The sequence below is a fragment of the Silurus meridionalis genome, chromosome 25 (genome assembly GCF_014805685.1).
Source record: "Silurus meridionalis isolate SWU-2019-XX chromosome 25, ASM1480568v1, whole genome shotgun sequence".
NCBI lineage: Eukaryota > Metazoa > Chordata > Actinopteri > Siluriformes > Siluridae > Silurus > Silurus meridionalis.
In genome coordinates, this window is record NC_060908.1 from 882,501 (window position 1) to 899,505 (window position 17,005).

The following is a 17,005-nucleotide window of genomic DNA, read 5'->3' on the forward strand; positions in this document are numbered from 1 at the left end:
GGGAGGTAGGGAGTGGGCAGGGGTGGGCAGTGGGCGGGCAGGGGTGGGCAGTGGGTGGGCAGGGAGTGATCAGGAGTGGGCAGGAGTGGGCAGTGGGAGGGTAGGGAGTGGGCAGGGGTGGGCAGGAGTGGGCAGGGGTGGGCAGTGGGTGGGCGGGGAGTGATCAGGGAGTGGGCGGCGGAGCACCAATGATTTCTTCTGCTGTTTTAGATTTTTTTCTGCTGTTCATGTCCTGTTTTCTTGCTGCTCTAAACCAGATGCTGATGGATGTGCAGAGGACTAATTCAATGACTTTATTGTTGAACTGCATAAACATCTCCTGTGGCAGACCAGACTTCATTAATTGGTGTAGAAAATATATCCTCTGCTGGGCCATTTTGAGAATGGAGTTTGTGTTGGACTCAAATTTTAGGTCTTGGGAAATGGTAGTTCCCAGAAACCTGAAGGTCTCCACAGAAGATGGAGGGCTGTCAGATATTGTGAAGGATTGTAGAGTTGAGGGGTCTTTTCTTTAGTCATCTCCCCAGTTTTGAGCGTGCTTAGCTCTAAGTTGTTCTGATTAAAATGAAATGACAAACAATAAGAACAAGATCAAAGACAATAAAGAAAATATAAATAATTGAAATGAAATGAGATCAAACATGAACAGTTACAAAACTACAAGCTGCTGACGGAGAAGAACAGATTTCACAGATAAGAGTTACAATTATTACATACAATATAAAATAAACATGTAAAAAAATAAATCATTTGTAAAAAAAAAAAAAAAAAATAGAAATTTCTCTTCTAAATTTCTCTCTCTCCCTCTCTCCCCCTCTCTCTCTTTTCATCTTTTCACCCCATTTCTCACTTTCTTTGCCTCTGTCTCTTTTTCTGTCTCACCATTTTCTTTCTTTGTTATTTTCTTCTCTCTTTTCTTTCTTCTCCTCTTCAACCCCACCTTCTCTCCCTCTCTTTCTCGTGCTCTACAAAGTAATATACAAAGTTATATCTCAAACATCTCTCCCTACCCTCTCTCTCTCTCTCTCTCCCTCTTTCCCTTTCTATCTTCTTCTATCTTTTTTTTCTTTCTTTCTTTCTCTCTTTCCCTCTCTCAGTTGCTCCCCTTTTCTCTCCTTCTCACTCATTATATTTATCTCTCTCTCTCTCTCTCTCTCTCTCTCTCTCTCTCTCTCTCTCTCTCTCTCTCTCTCTCTCTCTCTCTGTTTGCTGCTTGTTTAAGGGTTTAATTGCTTCTAATTTTTCTGCTAAAGACCTGCTATTATGTGACGCAGCAAAGTTGCGACCAAATTACACCCTTTTATGAGTCGAGTGGTGATTCCCAGAGCGCTGATGGACGGAGGGATGGGTGGAAGGGTGGAAGGGTGGATGGATGGACGTTTGGATATAGCTGGGGTTTTCTGGTCATTTTCAGTGAATAAAGCAAATGGCTGTTGCGTGTCTCAGTCCATTACCTGCTCAAGGCTCGGTTCGGCCTCAATGAGCCATTAGCGAACTGCAGCTCGGTTCTCGCACAAAAACCAGAGAACGCATGTGGCCCTAATTGTCAGGGTTGTCAGACAGAGAGGTGTGTGTGTGTGTGTGTGTGTGTGTGTGTGTGTGTGTGTGTGTGTGTTTATAAACTGCTGTTTCCATAATCACTTACTACATAGTTTGGTCTGTTTCCTGCTTAATCAGATCACTAATACACACATGGAATATGTGAATGTTTATAAGTGTGTGTGTGTGTGTGTGTGTGTGTGTGTGTGTGTGTGTGTGTGTGCAATTTATTTTCTTCCCTAATCCCCTGTATATTGTATAGTGTGTAGAGTAAATAAATAGACATAGTTGAGTAATGTTGGATGGATGGATGGATGGATGGATGGATGGATGGATGGATGGATGGATGGATAGATGGATAGATAGATAGATAGATAGATAGATAGATAGATAGATAGATAGATAGATAGATAGATAGATAGATAGATAGATAGCTTTTTCTTGCACTGCTCACACTCACATACAAACAGGTGTGTAAGAGCAGGAAACACTAAACTGAGAAGTTCAGCATCAGAAGCATGTAAACACTCTCACACACACGTACTGTAGTGACACACCACTGCGATTTTGGCTTGGGGTGTGTGTGTGTGTGTGTGTGTAGACATTCACTGTCATTACTGAAGCATTTTAACAGCACATGCCTCTCCACTATAAATATTTTCCAGCATTTTGCCGTCACCGGAAATGAAACCTGCGCTCCTGCATTTTCTCCCAGTTTTCACACATTTCACTTCAGATGAACCTCTGATGAACCTCTCATGCTGATGTTTGGTGTCTTCTATAGTTTTTGCACTAGAGCCACAAAATTAACAGAGCTAACAAATGATAGAAACTCACAGTGTGTTCCCAGATCATCTCACACTGGTCTTATAGCTCCAAGCAAGAAGCTACTTTCAGACCCTGAACGCGTCCCCTCTGATCGACCTTTAGAGGTGAAAGGGGACATTGTGGACATTTCATTTTTGGCCGAACTGTTCTTTTAAGGTGTCGAGGACTCTTGGCTTACATCAGCACTGAAGCATGACCACTGAGGCGATAGGCGTAAAGCATGCTGGTCAATCGGCCGTTCATTCCTCTCCGCCTTTTTACACACTTTTACTTATCGAACCAGAGCAGGTCTGTTCTCAATTATTTATTCATTCAGGAATTTACAATTTGCTGTTTATAAAATATAAAACCACTTTTAAAAAAAACGACTATTTTATTATTTCCAGATTTATATAGATTTATCTCCCTAATTCTTTTTCTTTAAGATTTTATATAGAGCTTAACAATCACCTCTTGGCAACCCCCCAAAAAAAAAAAAAACCACAAATGAAATAAAATAAAATGCAATAAAAATGATTAAATAAATGATTCTCAGTAAATGTTAATCCATCCATCCATCTGATCACACGACCCTCCCTCTATTGAGACAGAAGGTTTATTCATTAACAATAAATAATTTAACTCCAAATAAAATGAATTCGAATTAATTTACTCAAACAGTGATGTTTATTAATTAAAAATAGACTTTATGTTATAATGAAATATAAACGTTCACATCATAAAGGGACAAAATAATTCTCTTTTTCCTACTTGAGTGTTCTGATCAAGTTTTCAGGGTTGCTTTTTATAAACCGAATTGTTTGCGGACGTGTGTGAACGCTGCTTTTCTTTCCTTCTTCCCTGCTTTTTTCTCTCGTGCTTTTGAAAAGTCGTGCTTGTTGGTGTTAAACTGAAAGAAAATGTTTTCTTATTACTTAATTGAATCAGAGCGAGGAGACGCAGGTCGGGATGGTGTGTGTGTGTGTGTGTGTGTGTAGGGAGGGGGTGGTGGTGATGGTGTGGGGAGTTCGGTCCCTTTGTGTGTGTCCGTCCTGCGCTGTCACACACTTTAATGCGAGCCTCTTTTCTCCGGCATTCACGACTCCCTACAATGACATTGAATTGAATCCGGAGGCAGTGAAAACCTGGTTATTTTTATATATTCTTTCCTGGGGGCTGGCAGGGGCCCGCACACACGAATTAAACCCCACGGTTTAACCATGCGGCCTCACACAACCACGTGGTCTCGAGCAGAACCTGTACACACACTCATGCGCTGTACATCGCTGTAGAAACGATGGACACACACTCGGTGTTTTCCAGGCTGTTGTGCAGTGTTTATAAATGCATTCGTCTCCCAAAGTGTCGAATTTATAATGAAATAAAAACGTGTCCAAATATTATAATAACACTTTGCAGAAAAGTTTTCTTACTTGGAGAACCCTTGGGTTCTTATAGCTGGAACCTCAAACAGCAGATACCTGATACAAACACAAGATGAGTTACAGTGTACTGTGAAAGTGTAATTAAACACTACAGGTGTTTATAATGCTTCATTGTACATAGAACCCCAGGGTTCTCTAAGAAAGAAACTTTTCTTCCCGTTTCTAGTGAAATTCAACAGCAGTTAAATATTTATTTATTTATTTATTTATTTATTGAATTCGGTTGAAGACTGAACTCTGACTCTGAAGGTGTGATCAATTAAGCAGCATTAATGATGATCGTGTATCACGTGGTGTTTATTCGGTTACCTGATGACGTTCTGCAGATTTGACGCTTTTGCTGTGAATGTTAACGTTTTTGTTTTATTTGATAAATGTTGGTGAGAATAAATAACAATTACTGACTATATTATTTATAAAAGTGTGCTTCTGCATGACTTTGGGTCTGTTATTTTAATGGGAAATTAAATGTGTTCTAATTTCAGGATAGAAATGTAAAAAACTAAACTATATTAGACCTTTTGTTCAACAAATAGAAACACAGTTCTACAGCCAAATGATTAAAGTTTAAATAATCATATAAAGTTTGTAAATATATAAAGTTTGAATAATCAGCCCGATGTGTGTATATTTGACAGCAACAGGCTGGTTGTTATTCTTCTCTCAAACCCAGGACATTGTTTGTGGCTGATCTATACGTCTTTGTGTGTTGTTTTGTTGAAATGCACACTGAGTGACATTTAAAACATTTCGTCTTGTGCTTGTCTTCCTGCAGGTGCACGAGCACCAGAACCTCCCCTGCGTCTCGATCCAAACTTCCCACAAATAAGCTCATGACCAGGTGAATAAATCCGAAATTAAAAGAGCAACAGTGTCCATGCGATCAATGGCTGGGGGGAAAATAATAAACTTTAAAACGACACTAAAAGAGTGATAGTGGGCTGTTAAAAAAGAGGCGGACTTAAAAAAACAAAACAAAACAAAACAAAAAAAGGGGGCAGAGCCGCGTCTCGCGGTGTGGGTGGGGCTGACAAGAATAGACTACATTATGCAGTTCATTTAGTTAACAAGTGAAATAATAGAGAAGCGTGCAGTGTGAATGCTCAGAGAAAAGCACAAAACCCTATTGAGAGAGAGAGAGAGAGAGAGAGAGAGAGAGACGGATGCGTGCTCTGGAACTTATTTAAGAGCCTGGTGTTCCTCTGCAGCATCACTCTGCTGTCCATCACACGAGAGATTGGACCATTTTTTTGGTGAAACGTGTCTGCGTTTTTCTGCGTAAACTTTTTTTTTGCGCGTTTTTTTCCACGTTATTTTGTGCAAGAAATAGAAGAATATAGAGAAGATGCCACGGTCATTTCTTGTGGACTCGTTGATTTTGCGTGAGGCCAACGAGAAGGGCAGCGAGAACACGCCGCCGCCGCCGCTGCTGCCGTACACGGTGCACGCGCCGCACGCGCTCCACGGGCTGTCTGCGGCCGCGGCGGCGGCCGCGTCGTGCCACGCGCGCAAAGCCGGCCTGCTGTGCTTCTGCCCGTTGTGCATGGCGGCGGCGTCCCAGCAGCTCCACCCGGCTCCCCCGGCACTCCCGCTGCTCAAGGCGGCGGCCGCGGCGGCCTCGTTCCCGGCGGCTTTCGGCTCGCAGTGCTGCCCGTCCGCGCTCTCGCGGCAACACTCGCCCTCCAGCGGCGTGCACGTGAACCACGCGGGACTTTACCAGAGCGCGTACTCGGTCGCGGACCCGCGGCAGTTCCACTGCATGACGCTCGGTGAGTATTTCATTTACATTGTTTACATCATTAAAAACGGCCGCTGATTGGTTAATTAACACTAATTAATTTATCTCCGAGCAGTGGACAATTAGAGTGAAGTATTTTCCAAAAGTAAATAAAAAAATCACACAGGCTTCAAACATCAGGTTCAGTTCCACTTGGCAAGAAATTCGTAAATAACATTTCAACTCTTTTAGAAGAAGCTTTGCGTATTAAAATAAACACCAATCATCATCGAAAGAACCTTCTGAGAACTCCAGAATCTTTAACCCTGTGGAAAGTCTTTTAATAACAGTTTGTTCCTCCATATGTTTTTGACAGAAAGCAGCAACAGCCAACTCCAGAGCAGCAAGCGCATGCGCACGGCGTTCACCAGCACGCAGCTCCTGGAGCTCGAGCGCGAGTTCACCTCCAACATGTACCTGTCCAGACTGCGGCGCATCGAGATCGCGACCTACCTGAACCTGTCCGAGAAACAGGTCAAGATCTGGTTCCAAAACCGACGTGTCAAGCACAAGAAAGAAGGCAAGGAGGTTCCCACAGAACGGGTTCTCTGCACTGCAAATGTTCATCCGCGCGCTGCTCGGAGGAAGAGGACGACACGCCCATGTCACCTTCATCATCAGGGAAAGAGGACGCTGATCTCTCAGTTAGCCCATGAACCCTCCATAAACAAGCATGCAGAGATCGCTCCAGAGCGCTCCACGTGCACAATTCCTAATTAGCTCTTTGATTAGCCAAATCAGGTGCTAGATTTATGTTCTGGAGCTCGATTTGGAGATGGCGGGTGCCAAAGTAGAAGCTCCAGAAACAAGAAACGTGTCTGAAAACATAGTCAGATGGTGTGGGTTTTCTGTGTGAAAATAGTTCAAACTTTCCTTTAATTGGTGCGCAACACAAATCTCACCTGTACCTGAACTTTATCTTGTCACTAGAGTGTATCTTCCACCTTCCAAGGTGCCCATGGTGTACTTCTGAACTTTAAAATGTTCCTTTGAGGTCCATGTTTGCACCTTAAACTTATCGGTGTGATAACAGTGAGAGGGAAAAGTTCACTATTGTTACCTTTCTGAGAGGTGATACTGATCTTCTCTTTGATTTTAGGGAGCAATTTCGGACATATTTGGGGATTTTAGAAATGATGAGGTTCCTGATGCGATCAGGTGAATTTGCATCTCTAATGCATATCACGGTTTATTGATGCAGGTCATCAGCTTCAGTCTGAAACCGCTTTCTCAACCTTTTCCTCCTAAAATTCCGAAGTGCCGGAACATTTTTTTTTTACTTTACTAATAAAGTGAAAAGATTCGTATCGGTTTGACCTCAGATTTAGTGGCTAAACTCCCAAAACTCCTCCCGAACTCCAAGAAAGAGAAGTGGAGTTTCCCTTTTCTCCTCAGGAGGTTTATTAGTGAAATAACATTTCCCTGAATGTGACTGTGTGTGTGTGTGTGTGTGTGTGTGTGTGTGTGTGTGTGTGTGTGTGTGTGTGTAAGTACTGAAGTCTGTAAATAAGAGAGAGAAAGAGGTTTATATAAATATCAGGAACGCACGCGCGTCTCCGTCAGTACCGCTGTATATAACTGTACACATGTTGTATGATTGTAGTTCTTTTTTTCTTTATTGTTCTGTATCACCAAAAGGGTTTTGATATCTATATATATATATATATACTCCAGAATGGACCAAATTTAGTCTGTCCTTATTCATTTCTTTTTGTTACCCCCCCCCTTTTGTCTAACAGTTGAGATGTTTGAGAGAAGAAGCATCAGCATCTCACCTCCTGTAACTGTTTATTCAGTGTCATGAAAATATTTATTTATTTAAAACCTTATCGCTGATAATAAAGAATATTTCATAGTACTGATCTGTTTTGTCTGCGTGTGAGTTTTGCAAAAAAGAAATCTGCACCTCACCTCAATATAATAATATATTATATATAATATATAATAATTATAACAACAAATACAAAAACAATATACACAATAAAAACTATTCAAACAAACATATCCAAACAAATTTACACATCCAACCTTTATTTATTGCACTTTTTACATAAATGATTCCAACAAAATCCGATCTATCTATCTATCTATCTATCTATCTATCTATCTATCTATCTATCCATCTATCTATCTATCTATCTATCTATCTATCTATCTATCTATCTATCTATCTATCTATCTATCTGTCTGTCTGTCTGTCTGTCTGCTCGGCGCAGCAGGTGTTTCTGCATTACTTAAACAAGATCTTTTCCTATCAACAACTCCTCATCATTATTTTATTTCTCTTCACCAGTTTCTTCCTCATCCTGCGTGTTTAATTAAAGTTAGTCCTGTGTGTAAATTTGCTAAAACGTGTGCGTCATTTGCTCTGTTCCAGCACCATTATGTGCGTCAAAACACAGCTGGACTTTTGGTGTTGGTGCGTATTGGCTCAGTCAACACACACACATACACACACACACACACACACACACACACACACACACACGATTTCGGTAAATCAGTTTAGGTAGATCTTGTCATCCGTGTGCTAATTCCGTGCCCAGACTTATCTGGCGTATCTGATGCTAAACGGTAGTGAGACGCGTCAAAAAAAGCGCGCAGAGATGTTTTCTTTCTTTCTTTCTTTTACACATACGCACCAAATCCAGGTGGTTTTTCCTTGTGTGTGTGTGTGTGTGTGTGTTTCACTACAGTTGGACGTCCAGCAGTTTATTTCTCTTTCAAAACAATAAGGAGGGAAAGTTGCAGAGACGCGCGTGAGGCGTGCGCACGACCTGCCGTTTAAAAAGTCTTTAAAGTCAGACTCACACACACACACACACACACACACACACACACACACACACACACACACAGACCCGCGCGCTACAGATTAGGACATTAAATGTACTCGATATTTAAATCCAGTATAAACACCTGCACCTGATGATAAACACCACCGTGTTACATCCATGTGTCCTTTTAAATAAATGAATGAAATACAAATAAATAAATAAATGCACAGCCATGGTGTAGCTCAGGATCAGGTTTCCTGATGTTGGGTATGAGTTTATTGTCCGTCTTTCCAGAATGCCTACAGATTCTCCAGCACTTAGTCGGACACCCGTCCGCGCGCTCCGAGTTCAAATTTCGTTCAGAAAGCGATAAAATCAGAGTCAAGTGTTTGCAGTGAAGAGGATGGAGGTCAGACGAGCCTTGAGTGTCTTATAACATCTTATAGCATCTCTAAACCGCTCTCTATCACTTGCCAAACAACACGCACGCGGGTAACAATCACCATCCAGCAGTCTCGAGCAGAAGTGCATGTTCAGGCAGGGATTTTATTCCTCCGTCCTCGGTGGCTTTATTTCTGGTTCCCCAGGGACGCGGGATAATCCCCCTCCCTGTAAAAGCACACAGTTTATTAATGCATGAGGACGATCATAATGCGCAAATGAATAAAATATACCAGTCAAATGGGACACATGAATCGATGGTGATATTTAAATTCATTTCAAAGTATTGCAGCGCGCTTTGGTGAGGTTCCGCAGTCGGTTCACACTCTGAATTTCACCTCTTTACAGTTCATTTTCACACAATTTACAGTATGATTTGTGTGTCTCATATATCAACTAACTAAATAGCAAAAATTATTATTTAGCTATTTATCTATTATTCTAGTGCACACACAATGCGTCGATTTGGAGACTCCGAGTTGGCGTAAAGCGCGCGCACTAAACTATTCACTGTAATAATATATATATTTTTTTAATCCAATGTTTTCAAAACAGTTCATTATTCGCGGAACAATTCAGATAATTAGTGTATTTATTTAAAATGCTACTCTCGTTTGGAATCGCTGAGTAAATGATCAGGTTTCCCCCCGAACTTCCACAGAAAAAAAGAATGCGGCGCGTTTCAGGGCGCAGAGGCTCCCTGTTCATTATATAGCGTTAAAACTTTATTTAATTTATTGAAATGGGATTTAAACGGTATTTACTTCTCTGGCAATTTATCATCAGCCTTCGGTGACAACAATGAGCCCAGTGAGGACGTTTAGGAGCTAAATTATTCCAGTTATTGTGCCTTTGGCCATGCTGGGGCCGCGCTTGTAAACTCTGCCTTAATTCTTCACTTAAACATTTTTTAACCAAACTCCAATATTTGCATTTGTTTAGATATGGATTAGACCATTTTGTTAATTGCACTATAGAGTCCCGTTTTGCTCCGTGCGTCCTTTTATCCGTGCAGCAGCCCCCGGATCTGCTGTGCGCCCTGCAGAAGCCGCGGAACGGGAGGGGCAGCTTAATATAAGCCTGCTGCTCAAAATGCTCAATTTATTTATTCTTAATTTTGTGCCGATCAATTCATTGAAGGCAAAAGAAGGGGGCTACAGTGTAGTTTCTAAGAGAAGAAAGGGGAATTGTTGACGTGACCCTCGAGTCAACAGGGCTCCCATCTAGCAGACTCGGCCCTCGCCTTTCTTTCCAACTAAATTTTTCATTTACGGCTTTTCTTAGACTCGTCTCTTATCTATCGGATTTAAAAGAGCAGCTTGTAACAAATCAGTCTGCCCGGTTTACAAGAGCATTAAAAGGAAGAAAAGAAAAGAGGCAGGGCCCGTCAGTACCTGAGTCTGGTAGACGGTGCAGCTGATGCGATGGGGTTTTGAAAATGGCGCACGAAACAAAATACTTGAATCCTGGCAAAAAAAAGGAGCCTTTGTAAGTTTCTTTAGAAATCAAGCAATTCTGCATGACAAAGGACAATTAATAAGCCGTCTTTTCACGACCAGCAGCTGGTTTCCCCGTCAAGGAAAGTAAGTTGGGGGAGAGAGAAAAAAAAAATTCAGGCTGAATGCGCGCAAAAAGGCCCCTTTGCGCGCGGAGCAGCTACCCAAGGTGACCCATTTGGCACAGTTAAAATAAGCAGGCCGAGGCAAAAGCGAGGGAACTGTCAAAAACATTTAAGCTGGAATATCTTGAAATTGCAAATCCCTTTATGTGGAGGGACGCCGTCCATGTGGGTTGGACGCACAATGGAGGTGGTTGAAGTTGGAGAGGCTTTTTGGAGACGCACACGTGGCCTCTCAATGGGAGCCGCCTGCAACTCGCGTGGCAGCTCACACTATACACATTTCACACATGCTTTCAACTTTTATTTTTATTCAACACTTTACTATAAGCTCGAACTTTACATCATACACAATGTTTTTTTTATTAAATCATTAAAATAATAAGAGTAATTACATGGATCTGATGTTTGATTGACCCTGTTTACGGTTTCAGCAAAACCAGAATGTAAACATTATTCACTATTTCTTTTTTTACTTGAACGACAAATAAATGATTAAATGAGTAAAACGTAAATCGGGTGTTATGATGGAAACTTTATAGTTTTGGAATTGAATTAAGATATGATCAAAATATTAAAAATATAAATGGTCATTTGTAGATGAATGGGAATGAATATAAAATATGTTTGCAAAGATGCTGAAGATAAAATAGGAATATAAAATGTTTGAAAAGATGCTGTCAGCAACACATTTCTCGTTGTTGAGTGTGTCTTTGTGTGTTAAAACAAAAGTTGCTGTTTGTGTAGTAGAGAAAGAGAGTGTACAAGTTGTGTAATTAGCACGTGCATCTCTCCTTTCCCTATTCTGCACAATCTTTAGAAAATAGTCATTAAATGCGACATGTGCAGCAGTGTAGTGTGTGTGAAGTTCACGGAGAAGTTTGTATGTGCTGCTGTGTGTGTGTGTGTGTGTGTGTGTGTGTGTGTGTGTGTGTGTGTGTGTGTGTGTGTGTGTGTTGTTTATTTCCACACCAGAGAGCGTCACGGATCTCAGGACACGCAGTCACTGGCGCTAATAAGCGGCTGAAGGTGGGAGAGAAAGTGCGCGGCCTGTGCGGTGGGTTTTGTAGAAATAAACAGGATTCTGTCACGGATTGGCCGAATTGCTTTCTAAGCCCGTCTTTTAGCGGTGGGAAACCTGTTCCAGAGCGCCGCTGGTTAATACCAGCCCCTTTCCATCTCAGTAAGTTGGGTGTGGAAATGAGGAGCCTCTTTTCAGCGCTGATTGTAGAGACGCATCCAGTCAGGAAATCCATCCCGACAGGGTGGAGGCATCGATCATGACCTTGTAAAAAAAAAAAAAAAGTCCTTTTCCACTCCCAGATAGACTCCGACTCGAACACACCAAGCTTTTTTTCTAACTCAGATTTACTCTGAAATACAGAAACAGTTGAAACTCCACAGGTTTCCCCCGCGATCATTATCCAACCTCGGAAATGTATTTATACAAAAATAAAAGAGCAAAAAGAAGCTGCAGTGTCACAAACATGCAGATTTACCCTGCAGTAAAAACACGAACCCTTAAAACACCAGCTTTCAATTTCTATCATTAAATACTGGCTTAATAAAATTCAACATACCACAGGTTTAAAGAAACACAGTTTTAAGTGATCACAGGGTTTAATAATCACTGGTTTAATAAAACATAATGTGATCACATGTTTGAATGATCAGGTTTAAAGAAACAGGATAATGTGAACAAAGTGATCAGGTTTAATAATCACATGTTCAAATGAGTGACCAGGTTCAATTATCCCAGGTTTTAATGATCAGGTTTAAATAAACAGGTTTTAATGATCAGGTTTAAATAAACAGGTTTTAATGATCAGGTTTAAATAAACAGGTTTTAATGATCAGGTTTAAATAAACAGGTTTTAATGATCCCAGTTTTAAAAGTAGATATGTTTAAATAATGATGTATATAAACAGGTTGAAATGATCCAGACTGATCAGTCTGCTGAAATGCTCTTTCAGGGATATGACACAGGTGTAGAATTATACTAACTAACAGTCAGGATCCATTCACATTAATCTGGTAAATATTCACCACCATTCATTTTCATGTTTAGATAAGATCATCTAAATTATTTGTGTTCTGGTTTAATGTCCATAAATATGCAATTTTAACTGAATTCTATAATGTCTGAAGGACATGCACATTCATCCTGAGTATAATTATATAATTATGTAAGAAAACCGAGATGATTCATTTTTCTTTAATTTCCCAGTAACACACAATTACAGGTTGAAACTGGTGTAAATGGGAATGATCAGTAGATGGTGCGTGTTTATCCTGTGGAACAGTCAGGATTAAATTGGCAGAATTATATCATGTGATGTCACATTACAAGGCGTGAATGAAAGATGTAATATCTGGCCTTGGTGTGATTAGGTTTATGCTGCAGATCCATGCAGAATGAAACTGGTATAATTAGTATCTCTAATGACACAAATTTAGTCCAGGTTTAGTTCAGCCTTGGTATAATTATATAAATAATCATATGTATAAACTACACAGTCAGGAGTAATTATGCAGAAGAATAAGATCATAGACATGCTTTTATTAATTTTTTGAGCGCCACTTATGAAACATTGCATGATGTAAAATCATCACATGTCACGGACATGCAGGTGGCCTTGTTTTTATATTTAATGCATAAATACCATATTTATGCTGATACCATTGCCATATAACATAAATATGCAACTGTAATAAATACAAAGTTCTATAAATCTAGCAAACCTTAATTATTAGAATTTAGTTGTAAAAATATGCCTGGGACTAATTTTATTTTATTTTTTAAATATGTCTTTATCTATCCTGGGTTATTACCTAAAAAATTATATCCTGGAAAATGTATTTGAGCTATAAATATATTTATTTTATCCTGGCATAAAAGGCAAATATGTTGATGTAGTCCAGAGATAAATTCCTAGTTGTATAAAAAGAAATGCCTATATTATATCCTGGATTTTTATTGTTTTATTTTATGAATTTCTTTTCCTTTTATATACATATATACATATATATGCAGGTTTGACCCTTGATAATTATTCAGGATGCTAAAATCACAGCTCATAAAATAATTTCAGAATCACTAATGTTGGGAAATATAGCCAGCATTTTGATTTAGCATGGAGAAAGAAAGAATGAAAGTGAGAGATAGAGAGAGAGAGACAGAAAGAGAGAGAGAGAGAGAGAGAGAGAGAGAGAGAGAGAGAGAGAGAGAGACAGAGAGAGAGAGAGAGAGAGAGAGAGAGACAGAGAGAGAGAGAGAGAGAGAGACAGAGAGAGAGAGAGAGAGAGAGAGACAGAGAGAGAGAGAGAGAGAGAGAGAGAGAGAGAGAGAGAGAGAGAGAGAGAGAGAGAGAGAGAGAGAGAGAGAGAGAGAGAGAGAGAGAGAGAGAGAGAGAGAGAGAGAGAGAGAGAGATGATCCTCAGCACCTGCAGTGTGATGATCTGGAGGAGTGATGGGTTTCTCTCGATAGGGTTGGGAAAGAGGCAGGTCGATCTCCTGGGCAGAGCTCTGCGGCCACCGGTGTTTGAGTCGTGTTCCTCCTGAATTCCCTCCTCGATTGATTTTTGAACACAGTTAAACAATTCGTATCACCTCTGAACCCTCGGTGCCATTGAAGTCTTTCTGAAGTGATCACGTGCGCTTGGCTGCTGGTAAATAGGCCTCCGTCACTTTTCACTATGGGAATTAGTCATGAGCTGCAGAGATGCCCAAACTGTCATGGCCTCTTTTCAGCCGCTGCATTCATTATTCCTAGTTTAGTGTCGAGGTGTGAGACCTCTGTCCCCTCTCTCTCTCTCTCTCTCTCTCTCTCTTTACAGGCCTGTCATAACCAGGAGCTGTTCATTAATATTGAAATATACATTTTCTGCATTTTATTTTGCTTTAGATTTTAAGTGTATTTTTTATATTAGTTTAATTAAAATCCTGATGCCTCATTCTGTTTTCTCTTATAGTGTCTTATTTTATCTTCATCTGTCTCGTCTAATCTCGTTTTATCTGATCTGAATCGGTACTATAATATAATAAACTCACATTTATGTGGGATTTGTTTACAGTGGTAAATGTTTCAGTTAAGAAATGTTGCATTGGTTTGTGTTGTGTTGTGTTGTGTTTCATTGGTTTGTGTTGTGTTACATTTAAATTCATGGCATTTGGCAGACAGCCTTATTAGGGCGACTTCCACCTGAGCAGGTGAGTGCCAGGGGCCTTGCTCAAGGGCCCATCTGTGGCAGCTTAGTGGTGCTGGGATTTAAACCTTCTACCTTCTGATCCAGAGTACAATGCTGTATTGTGTTGTGTTGTGTTTGTATTGGTGTGTGTTGTGTTGTGTCTCAGTTTACTTTCCTGGTCTTTGTTTATTCATTTCTATTTTATCTGTAATTTATTTTTAATTTAATTCTCTTCTCTTCTTCCATTATAATCTGCATTGTATTTTCCCACAAGGAGATATTATTATTTTAACACACACACACACACACACACACACACACACACACACACACACACACACACATATACACACACACACACACACACACACACACACACACACAGTGTCTAAAACATGTAATGTGCCATGTCTGAGGACCACACTAATGTTTCTGTGATTAAATATCAGACATACCAGACTCATCATCATCATCATCATCATCATCATCAAGTTTTGTGCCCTCTATTGAAACAAATAGAGGGGTAGCGCCACCTACAGGTAACTACACACACACACACACACACACACACACACACACACACACACACACACACACACAACCAAAAATAAATTCATTTACTAACTCGTTTCATCTACAAAAATTTTAATATGAAAACAAGAAAGTTAGAACAAAACAACAACAACAAGAACAACAACAACAACAACAACAACAACAACGGCAACACAAATTCCACATGTAGCTCTTTATTTCACTAAACCACACCCAATCAGAATGGTGTAAATTAAATCAGTGACCTGAAGATCATCTGACCTCGGTTTGTCTCCCATGCAGAAGATCCTGTCATTTATATTACAATAAATCGTAGTGTCACAGGATTGACTCTTGGCCTGCAGCGCCACCTGCTGACCGAGAAAACGAATTACAGGTGTGCAACGTTCATGGGTCCTGTAGCTGTATCTCAGTGTATCTACAGAGCCTGTGAAAAGTGTGGAAACACCTGGTCTTTATGGCTTTTGAGAAACAGGTACATGTTTCTTTTTGGTAAATAAATCTGACCCTATGCAATATCACTAGGTTTTGGATGAAATCCATGCAACTGTGTCACATTCTTCCTCACAAGTTCCTGTTTATATCTGGAAAACATGCTAATTCATTATATACATGAAGGGTAAATTATGAGATTAATCCTAAACCATCATGGCTACCATTCCATACTTCAACACCATGCAATTCCCCCTGGACTCCGGCTCATTGGTACCGACTTTAACTATAATTTTGGCAAAGATATAGTACACAAACTCTTCAAATATGACTGTGATTCAGGAAATTCATTGAGTAGTTCACTGTACAAACAGCTTCAGGCAGTGAAGGTGTATCAGTGTATCAGTGTTTAAGGCTCTGGGTTACTGATCAGAAGGTTGCTGGTTCAAGCCCCATCCCCACTGTTGGGCTCTTAAACAAGGCACTCAACCCTATTGTGGCTGACCTGCATTCTGACCCCAGATTACTGAAAACCTGGGGAGGTGGAAGCTCAGTGCTAATTGTAAGGTCGGGGGTTCAAACCCCTGTGGGGGGTTCAAAGCTGCCACTCGGGGTCCTTGAGCAAGGGCCTTAACCCTATGTGCTCCAGGTGTGTTGTATTACAGCTGACTACAGCTTCCTAACATCACTGGGAAATATTTACATATATATATATATATATATATATATATATATATATATATATATATATATATATATTTACAGTTTATTTCATTGTGCTCTACTTCTTCTTCTTTCTGCTGCTCCCATTAGGGGTCTCCACAGCGGATCAGCTGCCCCCCACCCCCAACAGGTAGTTGGTGTGAAAGAGGCAGATGTAATCTCTTTTCCTCCTTCCTGGTGTCTCCATCCTCAGCATTCTCCTACTGATATACCCCATGTCCCTCCTCTGCACATGTCCAAACCATCTCAATCTCACGGCCCTCACCTTGTCTCCAAAACGTCCTACATGCGCTGTCCCTCTAATAAACTCATTTCTAATCCTGTCCATCGTCATCACTCCCAACAAACATCTCAACATCTTCAGCTCTGCTACCTCCAGCTCCACCTCCTGTTTTTACTCAATGCCACTGTCTCTAATCCATACAACATCTCAGGTCTCACCACAGTCCTATAATGTACATGTGACAAATATAAAAGCACCTTTAGATGATTTTAGAAATTTGGCGTTTGCTCATTTTGCAGATGAATTCTAAAGAGTTATGTTTTTCTGCATTACATGGACAGGTTTTTAATTTTATCTAATGGTTGTAATTGGTGATACACCTGTGTTTAAGCCGAGCTACTGTGTTTAAGGTGATACAAACTGCTGGCCTGATTTGGGTGTTTATCAGGAAGAGCTGTAGGGGGCGGTGTTGATCTCATCTT

General features: G+C 40.5%; 1 protein-coding gene across 1 annotated transcript in view; it reads left to right on the top strand.

Moving 5' to 3' along the window:
- The window catches only part of gsx1 (GS homeobox 1), a 27,260-nt gene extending 19,866 nt beyond the window's left edge, over window positions 1–7,394 (top strand). The window contains 3 exon segments of the mRNA XM_046838612.1: window positions 4,567–5,560; window positions 5,885–6,088; window positions 6,091–7,394. Coding sequence (XP_046694568.1) covers window positions 5,137–5,560; window positions 5,885–6,088; window positions 6,091–6,224 — 762 coding nt within the window. The 5' untranslated portion in view covers window positions 4,567–5,136 and the 3' untranslated portion in view covers window positions 6,225–7,394.
- Window positions 7,395–17,005: the final 9,611 nt, after the last annotated feature.